The sequence below is a fragment of the Anolis sagrei genome, chromosome 6 (genome assembly GCF_037176765.1).
Source record: "Anolis sagrei isolate rAnoSag1 chromosome 6, rAnoSag1.mat, whole genome shotgun sequence".
Taxonomy (NCBI): domain Eukaryota; kingdom Metazoa; phylum Chordata; class Lepidosauria; order Squamata; family Dactyloidae; genus Anolis; species Anolis sagrei.
In genome coordinates this window covers 4868497-4879016 of record NC_090026.1, presented here as the reverse complement: position 1 = coordinate 4879016, position 10520 = coordinate 4868497, and the positions used below count along the sequence as shown (strand labels likewise).

The window sequence follows — 10520 nt, the reverse complement described above, 5'->3', positions numbered from 1 at the left end:
CCACACAGCCCCATATCCCAGAATATCAAGACAGAAAATCCCACAATGTCTGCTTTGAATTGGGTTATTTGTGTCCACACTCAGCTAATGTGGGATTTCCTGCATTGATATTCTGGGATATAGGGCTGTGTGGAAGGACTAAAATGATCAAGTGTCTGGAGAACAAGCCCTATGAGGAGCATCTTAAGGAGCTAGGCTGAAGAAGAGAAGGCTGAGAGGAGACATAATAGCCACGTATAAATATATGAGAGGAAGCCACAGGGAGGAGGAGGGAGCAAGCTTGTTTTCTGCTTCCCTGGAGACTAGGACGCAATGGAACAATGGCTTCAAACTTCAAGAGAGGAGATTCCATCTGAACATGAGGAAGAACTTCCTGACTGTGAGAGCCGTTCAGCAGTGGAACTCTCTGCCCTGTAATGTGGTGGAGTCTCCTTCTTTGGAAGCTTTTAAACAGAGGCTGGATGGTCATCTGTCGGGGGTGATTTGAATGCAATATTCCTGCTTCTTGGCAAAATGGGGTTGGACTGGATGGCCCATGAGTTCTCTTCTAACTCTAGCATCCTATGATTCTATGACCCTAGGTAATCCTCAGAGCCCAAGCTGCTTAACGTGAACAGCACACGTCTGCATTTTAGATTGATTAAGAATCACCTGGTTTTCCCTGTTAGCCCCAGCTTCTGCCCACCTAGCAGTTCGAAAGCATTGGATCCACAGGTTCCCGCTTTCCTTTGAGTATGTGAAAGGTAACTGCGCTCCATGTAGTCATGCCAGCCACATGACCTTAGAGGTGTCTACGGACAATGCCGGCTCTTTGGCTTAGAAATGGAGATGAGCACCAACTCCTAGAGTTGGACACGACTAGACTTAAGTCTGGAGCCCCCGGTGGCGCAGTGGGTTAAAGCACTGAGCTGCTGAGCTTGTTGATCGAAAGGTCGCAGGTTCGATTCCGGGGAGCGGCGTGAACTTCCGCTGTCAGCCCTAGCGTCTGCCAACCTAGCAGTTCGAAAACATGCAAATGTGAGTAGATCAATAGGTACCGCTCAGGTGGGAAGGTAACAGCGCTCCATGCAGTCATGCTGGCCACATGACCTTGGAGGTGTCTATGGACAATGCCGGCTCTTTGGCTTAAAAATGGAGATGAGCACCACACCCCAGAGTCAGACATGACTGGACTAAATGTCAGGGGACAACCCTTACTAGACTTAATGTCAAGGGAAACCTTAGCCACTAAGAGCATCTAAAGCTTGGGAGAGCTTCTCTTCAACTATTTCAAAGCTTCCTGCTTGAGCGGTGATGACACGATCGTTAGCACAGATGTCAGGAATTGTGGGAGCTGAAATCCAAAACACCTGGAGGGAAGGCTGAAGTTGGCTCATACCTGATCTACACTGTGCAACAAGTGCAGTTATGGTATTTGTTGAACAAATCTGGCCTTAAAACAACCTATGTTTACATCAACTTCAAGAAACACAACAATAACAACAACAATAGCATCCCAGCCATCCTTCTTCCTTTTTTAATAAACATGGGCTAAATAAATTAAAACACTTGGGTCATTTCGAACCCTTATAACCAAAGAAAGGTTTTTAAAAAGGAGACAAATTTTAATGTATAGTTTGCTGGTGTGGTCTGGACTCACCATGAATAAAACAAAAGAAGTTTGCAAAAGTTTGGGAGCAAATTGGTCCCTGTTTGCAGACTCAGTCCCAAGGCTTCCAGCCATTTCCATGCTCAAAATGCACACCTAGAAAGCATGCTCTTTCCCCTATAATTGGGGACACCCTTCATTTAATTCACGTCTTCCCCTTTTTTGCAGTGGTGGTTTCTTCACCAAACTCAAAGGAAGTGGACCAAGTTGGGAAGATACTTCATCCGTTTCCTCTCCATCAGAAATAAACATTCGGTCCCACAAAGCAATAAATAAAAAGAAGATAAAGATCCCCAAAACAGAGCATACAGAAAGCTCAGTTCTTCCTCACTCTAAAGAGGGGGAAATTATTCCCCCAAAAGTGCCCAAAAATAGGATCTGAGATTTCCTCCTTCTGTCCCCATAGGTTTGGATGGGGATCCACACATTTCGTATTTGTACGTAGCGGCTGCTTTCGTGTCTTCTTCCCCCCCTTCGTGGTTCACAATGTGGTCAGCTTCAGGTCGTAGCTCCTCCTGGCCAGTTTCTCCGGATCATTGGAGGCCATGAGCGAAAAGTCGTGGAAAATATCAAGGTACGTTTCGTCCCCTGGAAGAAAGAAGAAAGACTATGAGGACATCATCGCCAAAGGAAACCCACCTTCTTGGAGAAAGAGCTGGGAAAAGCATACTTTTTTTGGATAACAATTCCCAAAATCCCCTAGTCAGCAATGCAAGTTTGTTGGTACTGGTTAGCTTCTTCTAAAGTAGTGTTTCTGAACTTAGAGGGGTCATGAGGGGGTTTCAGAGGGATCGCCAATGACAATCAGGAAACACATATTTTCACATCTTCCTTTTTGGAAACAGATGGCAAATTATAGGTGAACTATAAATCCCAGCAACTACAGCTCCCAAATGTCAAGGTCTACTTTCCCCAAACTCCACCAGTGTTCACATTGGGGCCTATTGAGTATCCGTGCCAAGTTTGGTTCTGATACATCATTGTTTGAGTCCACAATGCTCTCTGGATGTAGGTGAACTACAACTCCAAAACTCAAGGTGGGTTTGAGACACCCTCAAAACCTTTCTCCCAAATGTCAAGGTCTACTTTCCCCAAACTCCACCAGTGTTTACATTTGGGCCTATTGAGTATCCGTGCCAAGTTTGGTCCAGATCCATCATGGTTTGAGTCCACAGTGCTCTCTGGATGTAGGTGAACTACAACTCCAAAACTCAAGGTGGGTTTGGGAAACCCCCGAAACCTTTCTCCCAAATGCCAAGGTCTACTTTACCCAAACTCCACCAGTGTTTACATTTGAGCCTATTGAGTATTTGGTCCAAATCCATCATGGTTTGAGTCCACAGTGCTCTCTGGATGTAGGTGAACTACAACTCCAAAACACAAGGTGGGTTTGGGAAGCCCCCGAAACCTTTCTCCCAAATGTCAAGGTCTACTTTTCCCAAACTCCATCACTGTTTATGTTTGGGCCAATTGAGTATCCGTGCCAAGTTTGGTCCAGATCCATCATGGTTTGAGTCCACAGTGCTCTCTGGATGTAGGTGAACTACAACTCCAAAACTCAAGGTGGGTTTGAGAAGCCCTCGAAACCTTTCTCCCAAAATGTCAAGGTCTACTTTCCCCAAACTCCACCAGTGTTCACATTGGGGCCTATTGAATATCCATGCCAAGTTTGGTTCATATACATCATTGTTTGAGTCCACAGTGCTCTCTGGATGTAGGTGAACTACAACTCCAAAACTCAAGGTGGGTTTGAGAAGCTCTCAAAACCTTTCTCCCAAATGTCAAGGTCTATTTTCTTCAAACTCCACCAGTGTTCACACTGGGGCCTATTGAGTATCCGTGCCAAGTTTGGTTCATATACATCATTGTTTGAGTCCACAGTGCTCTTTGGATGTAGGTGAACTACAACTCCAAAACTCAAGGTGGGTTTGAGAAGCTCTCAAAACCTTTCTCCCAAATGTCAAGGTCTATTTTCTTCAAACTCCACCAGTGTTCACACTGGGGCCTATTGAGTATCCGTGCCAAGTTTGGTTCATATACATCATTGTTTGAGTCCACAGTGCTCTCTGGATGTAGGTGAACTACAACTCCAAAACTCAAGGTGGGTTTGAGAAGCTCTCAAAACCTTTCTCCCAAATGTCAAGGTCTACTTTCCCCAAACTCCACCAGTGTTTACATTTGGGCCTATTAAGTATCTGTGCCAAGTTTGGTCCAGATCCATCATGGTTTGAGTCCACAATGCTCTCTGGATGTAGGTGAACTACAACTCCAAAACTCAAGGTCAATGCCCACCAAACCCTTTCAGTATTTTCTATTGGTCATGGGAGTTCTGTGTGCCAAGTTTGATTGAATTCCATCGTTGGTGGAGTTCAGAATGCTCTTTGATTGTAGGTGAACTATAAATCCCAGCAACTACAACTCCCAAATGACAAAATCAATTCTCCCCAACCCCACCAGTATTCAAATTTGGGCATATCAGGTATTTGTGCCATATTTGGTCCAGTGAATGAAAATACATCCTGCATATCAGATATTTACATGACGATTCATAACAGTAGCAAAATAGCAGTTATGAAGTAACAATAAACATAATGTTATGGTTGGGGGTCACTACAACATGAGGAAGTGTATGAAGGGGTCACGGCATGAGGAAGGTTGAGAAACACTGTTTCTAAAGAAATGCAACTTTGTCTCTCCATGCCCCACAATGCAATGAACAGATTCCTTCACAGGCTGCAACTACACTAGAACTAATGCAGCTGTCATGAAATAATGAGAGGTTGAGAGGTGATTAGATGTCCTTGTTTGTTTCCTCTGTGTTGTTTTGCTGTTGTAATTTTAGAGTTTTTTAATACTGGTGGCCAGATTTTGTTCATTTTCATGGTTTCCTCCTTTCTGTTGAAATTGTCCACATGCTTGTGGATTTCAATGGCTTCAAACAAGGACATCTAATCACCTCTCAACAAAAGATTGCCCCAGGTACTGCCAGGCCATCACATGCTAATCAAGGTGGTTAGCTGAAACATTCACACCTAGCTCCAACAGACAAGAGTCCTTTGTCCCACCCTGGTCATTCCACAGATATATAAACCCATTTTCCTACTTCCAACAGACCTCACTACCTCTGAGGATGCTTGCCATAGATGCAGGCGAAATGTCAGGAGAAAATGCCTCTAGAACATGGCCATATAGCCCAAAAAAACCTACAGTAACCCAGTGATTCCATGAAAAGCCATGAAAACCTTCGACAATACATTACTACTACTACTACTACTACTACTACTACTACTACAAGAAGGAGGTGAAGAATTCATGGACTGTAATTAAAAGTTGCTGATGAGAACTGTGAGAATAATTAACTGTTGAACTTTTGGGGGGAAACAACATGTTTACATTATCAGAGACAATGGACCTTTAAGTTAAGGAAGTGTTTACAGGGTTCCTTATGTAAAGAAGGAAGTCAACACAAGGCTCCTTACATTTACCAACACCAATTAAGGAGAGTCAACATCTGCCAGGAACTGAGATGAAGCCAGGATGTTTCAGGCTGGAAAATCATCTATCATTCATTTACAACTTTGGAACAACATCAGCAAGAAATAGTGCTATATTCCAAAATTGTGGCAGACCAGAGGAGTCTGGCCCACCCGCTACTCTTCTCCATGGGAAGGAGAGGGTTGGTGTATGCAAAAACTACAGCTTAAGTGACTGAGGGGGAAAAGAAAAAGGTTGTTTGCAATTGTGGGAGTTGAAGTCCAAAACACCAGGAGGGTCCAAGTTGTCCCATTTCTGGTGTAGATGCATCCTGAGTTTACCAAATGAATGCAAAACTTGCATTCAGACCACCATAATTACTCTTACTCATACCCTTCTGCATCCAATCCCACTCCCAATATAAGATGGACACTCACCTGATTGACCCAAGGCGATTTCTGCTTCGCGCATCTTGGCCAACCGCAGTCTTCAGAGGCCGCAAAAGGGAGAAAGAAAAGAGAAAGCATTGCAGGTCACAATAGAGAGGGCAAATCTTTCCTTATTCAAGGGGTAGGAACCAGAATGGAAGTGGATAAACTACAACTCCCAACAGTTTTGGACCAGTATGGATTGTAGGTAGGGATACAGGGAGCTGCAATCCAATCCCACCTAAAAAGCTGGTTCATTGCATACACTAGACTACTGCAATGTCCTGGACAAGGGGCTGTCCTTGAAGACTGTCCAGAGTAGAGTTTATGATACAGAGGAAAGGGAAAACTAAGGCTGGCTCTACACTGCTCCATAATCCAACAGTTTTGAGCCAATATGGACAGTAGGAAGGGATGCTGGGAACTGCAATCCAATCCCACCTGGAAAGCTGCTTCATTGCCTAGACAAGACTACTGCAATGTCCTGGACAAGGGGCTGCCCTTGAAGACTGTCCAGAGTAGAGTTTGTGATACAGAGGAAAGGGAAAACTAAGGCTGGCTCTACACTGCTCCATAATCCAACAGCTTTGAGTCAGTATGGACAGGAGGAAGGGATGCTGGGAACTGCAATCCAATCCCACCTGGAAAGCTGCTTCATTGCCTAGACTAGACTACTGCAATGTCCTGGACAAGGGGCTGTCCTTGAAGGCTGTCCAGAGTAGAGTTTATGATACAGAGGAAAGAGAAAACTAAGGCTGGCTCTACACTGCTCCATAATCCAACAGCTTTGAACCAGTATGGACAGGAGGAAGGGATGCTGGTAACTGCAATCCAATCCCACCTGGAAAGCTGCTTCATTGCCTAGACTAGACTACTGCAATGTCCTGGATAAGGGGCTGCCCTTGAAGACTGTCCAGAGTAGAGTTTATGATACAGAGGAAAAGGAAAACTAAGGCTCGCTCTACACTGCTCCATAATCCAACAGCTTTGAGCCAATATGGACAGGAGGAAGGGATGCTGGGAACTGCAATCCAATCCCACCTGGAAAGCTGCTTCATTGCCTAGACTAGACTACTGCAATGTCCTGGACAAGGGGCTGTCCTTGAAGGCTGTCCAGAGTAGAGTTTGTGATTCAGAGGAAAGGGAAAACTAAGGCTGGCTCTACACTGCTCCATAATCCAGCTTCAGAATACTAATACTAATACTAATACTAATACTAATAATAATAATAATAATAATAATACTTATTATTATTATTAATAATAATAATAATAATAATACTTATTATTATTATTATTAATAATAATAATAATAATAATAATAATATACTGTCCTATCGCCCCAAAGATACTCAGGGCGATGAACAACATAGTCAGCAAACATTCAATGCCTTATAAAAGCAAAATATATAAACAAATAACCATGCTTCCAACTCCCAGGCCCTATACTTCAGGGATCTTTTGCATCCCAGAGCGAGAGAGATCTTCCCTTCTCTGCCTTTCTCTTACAAGGTCACAATGTCCGCATTTGCTAAATCGATGGCGATGCTGAGTGGATCCTTCCCTTCACTGTCGACCGCATTCATGTTGGCTCCTCGCTTCAGGAACAGACACGCAAGCCTAATAGAAGGAAGGAAGGAAGGAAGGAGGGAGAAATACCTTGTCTTAAAGGGCTGTTTTGCGGCACTTTTGGTGCATTTCAGACCCATTTTGCAGAAAATATTCCCTAAAGAGGAAAGTTGGTGAGGGCAAAGCAAATGGGTTGCACCATATTACTTTTATACAAATAAAGAAATTATTTCCAAACTCTGACCTATCTGGGACAATAGAAGTCTGACTGTCTCTATATAATATATATATATATATATATATATATATATATATACACACCGCTGTATCTCAAGCCCGAAGGCGACTCACGGCGGTTCACAAACAGTAAAAACAGTAGAAACAGCAGTGGTTCCATACAACATATAACAATTGACTTAACACATTATCCATAAATTACCAATAAGCAATTACAATGCACAATTATTACAAAAAACAACCGTACCCAATCTTCTCATCATCCAAGCGTAGTCCAGGTTCGTCGTCCATTGTTCCATTCCTATGTTCCATTACCAGATTGCACTAAATTACTCAAACGCCTGCACAAACAGCCATGTCTTCACTTTTTTGCGGAATACCATTAGAGATGGTGCTAGTCTAACGTCCGTAGGAAGGGCGTTCCACAGCCGAGGAGCCACCACCGAGAAGGCCCTATCTCTCGTCCCCGCCAGCCGAGCTTGAGAAGCAGGCGGGATCGAGAGCAGGGTCTCCCCGGAAGATCTCAAACTCCTCGTGGGTTCATAGGCAGAGATGCGGTCAGATAGGTAGCTAGGGCCGGAACCGTTTAGGGCTTTAAAGGCCAACGCCAGCACTTTGAATTCAGCCCGGTAGCAGATTGGTAGCCAGTGGAGTTGGCGCAACAGGGGGGTTGTATGCTCCCTGCGCTCCGCTCCTGTTAAAATCATGGCTGCCGAGCGTTGGACTAGTTGGAGCTTCCGAGCTGTCTTCAAAGGCAACCCCACGTAGAGAGCGTTGCAGTAGTCTAAACGGGATGTAACCAGAGCGTGGACTACCGTGGCCAAGTCAGACACACTCACACATACATACACACATACACACACACACACACACACCAAATTTACTTGAAAATAAGACAGTGTCTTATATTAATTTTTGTTTCCAAAGATGCCCTAGGTCTTATTTTCAGGGGGTGTCTTATTTTTCCTTATAGCTGGAAAAAAAGGTGCATGGTGCCTTTAAATCTCTCCTCACTTCTGCCCTCACTTATCACGGGTGTTACATTCCAAGACCACCTGGGAAAAGTGAAAATCCATGAAGTAGGGATGCTGTATATATATATATTATTTACAGTATTTATATTCTGCCCTTCTCACCCCTTCTCAGGGCGGATTACAATGTACATATACATGGCAAATATTCAATGCCATAGACACACAACATATATAGACAGACACACAGAGGCTATTTAACATTCCAGCTTTTTCATGAGGGTATTCTGGCCACTGGGGGGAGCTGTCGCTTCACCGTCCATTTGAGACACTGGTGAAGTACTTCCTCATTCTTTGCATGCTTGCTGGAGGTTTTTATGGCGTCGTAAATTAGCCTCCCCGTATAAGCGGTACCTAGATTTCCTACTTAACAGATGCATCTGTCTTTCGGGCTGCAAAGGTCGACAGCAAGCTACACAAATTGGTCGGAAGCTCATTCTAACCCAGGCTGGCTTCGAACTCATGACCTTTTGGTCAGTAATGATCCTAATGTAGCTGACTCCCAGCCAGCTGTGCCACAGTCCCAATGCTTATATATATATATATATATATATATATATATATATATATATATATATATATACATACACACACATACATACACACACACACATACACACACACACACACATACACACACACACACACACATATAGCATCCCTACTTTGTGGATTTTCACTTTTCGCAGGTGGTCTTGGAACGTAACACCCATGATAAGTGAGGGAACACACACACACACATATATAGAATCATAGAATCAAAGAGTTGGAAGAGACCTCATGGGCCATCCAGTCCAACCCCCTGCCAAGAAGCAGGAATATTGCATTCAAATCACCCCTGACAGATGGCCATCCAGCCTCTGCTTAAAAGCTTCCAAAGAAGGAGCCTCCACCACACTCTGGGGCAGAGAGTTCCACTGCTGAACGCCTCTCACAGTCAGGAAGTTCTTCCTAATGTTCAGATGGAATCTCCTCTCTTGTAGTTTGAAGCCATTGTTTCGCGTCCTAGTCTCCAAGGAAGCAGAAAACAAGCTTGCTCCCTCCTCCTCCCTGTGGCTTCCTCTCACATATTTATACATGGCTATCATATCTCCTCTCAGCCTTCTCTTCTTCAGGCTAAACATGCCCAGTTCCCTAAGCTGCTCCTCATAGGGCTTGTTCTCCAGACCCTTGATCATTTTAGTCTCCCTCTTTCTCTGGACACATTCCAGCTTGTCAATATCTCTCTTGAATTGTGGTGCCCAGAATTGGACACAATATTCCAGGTGTGGTCTAACCAAAGCAGAATAGAGGAGTAGCATTACTTCCTTAGATCTAGACACTATGCTCCTCTTGATGCAGGCCAAAATCCCATTGGCTTTTTTTGCCGCCACATCACATTGTTGGCTCATGTTTAACTTGTTGTCCACGAGGACTCCAAGATCTTTTTCACACGTACTGCTCTCGAGCCAGGCATTGTCCCCCATTCTGTATCTTTGCATTTCATTTTTTCTGCCAAAGTGGAGTATCTTACATTTGTCATTGTTGAACTTCATTTTGTTAGTTTTGGCCCATCATCTCTCTAATCTGTCAAGATCGTTTTGAATTCTGCTCCTGTCCTCTGGAGTCTTGGCTCTCCCTCCCAATTTGGTGTCGTCTGCAAACTTGATGATCATGCCTTCTAGCCCTTCATCTAAGTCATTAATAAAGATATTGAACAGGACCGGGCCCAGGACGGAACCCTGCGGCACTCCGCTCGTCACTTCTTTCCAAGATGAAGAGGAAGCATTGGTGAGCACTCTCTGTGTTCGTCCACTTAACCAATTACAGATCCACCTCACTGTAGTTTTGCCTAGCCCACATTGGACTAGTTTCCTTGCCAGAAGGTCATGGGGGACCTTGTCGAAGGCCTTCCTGAAATCCAGGTACGCTACATCCACGGCATTCCCCGCATCTACCCAGCTTGTATACACACACACACACACACACACACACACACACACACACGCACATGCATACACGTAAATAAAGAGACGGACCCTGTGTAGCCCAAGATGGTGGCGTGGTGCAGGGGTCCTCGCCCTCGGACGTCCGCCTGGTTGACGTTGGCACCGTTTTGCAGCAAAAACTCACAGGCCAGCAAGGAATTCTGGGT

At 44.4% G+C, this 10520-nt stretch overlaps 1 protein-coding gene across 1 annotated transcript in view; it reads right to left on the bottom strand.

Annotated features, from left to right (window-relative positions):
- Positions 1-1500: 1500 nt before the first annotated feature.
- Positions 1501-10520, bottom strand: part of ACAP1 (ArfGAP with coiled-coil, ankyrin repeat and PH domains 1) — a 57051-nt gene continuing 48031 nt past the window's right edge. The window contains exons 20-23 of the mRNA XM_067469695.1: positions 10405-10514; positions 7059-7169; positions 5560-5609; positions 1501-2236 (exon numbers count right to left, since the gene is read on the bottom strand). Coding sequence (XP_067325796.1) covers positions 2130-2236; positions 5560-5609; positions 7059-7169; positions 10405-10514 — 378 coding nt within the window. The 3' untranslated portion in view covers positions 1501-2129. The remainder of the gene's footprint in view (positions 2237-5559; positions 5610-7058; positions 7170-10404; positions 10515-10520) is intronic.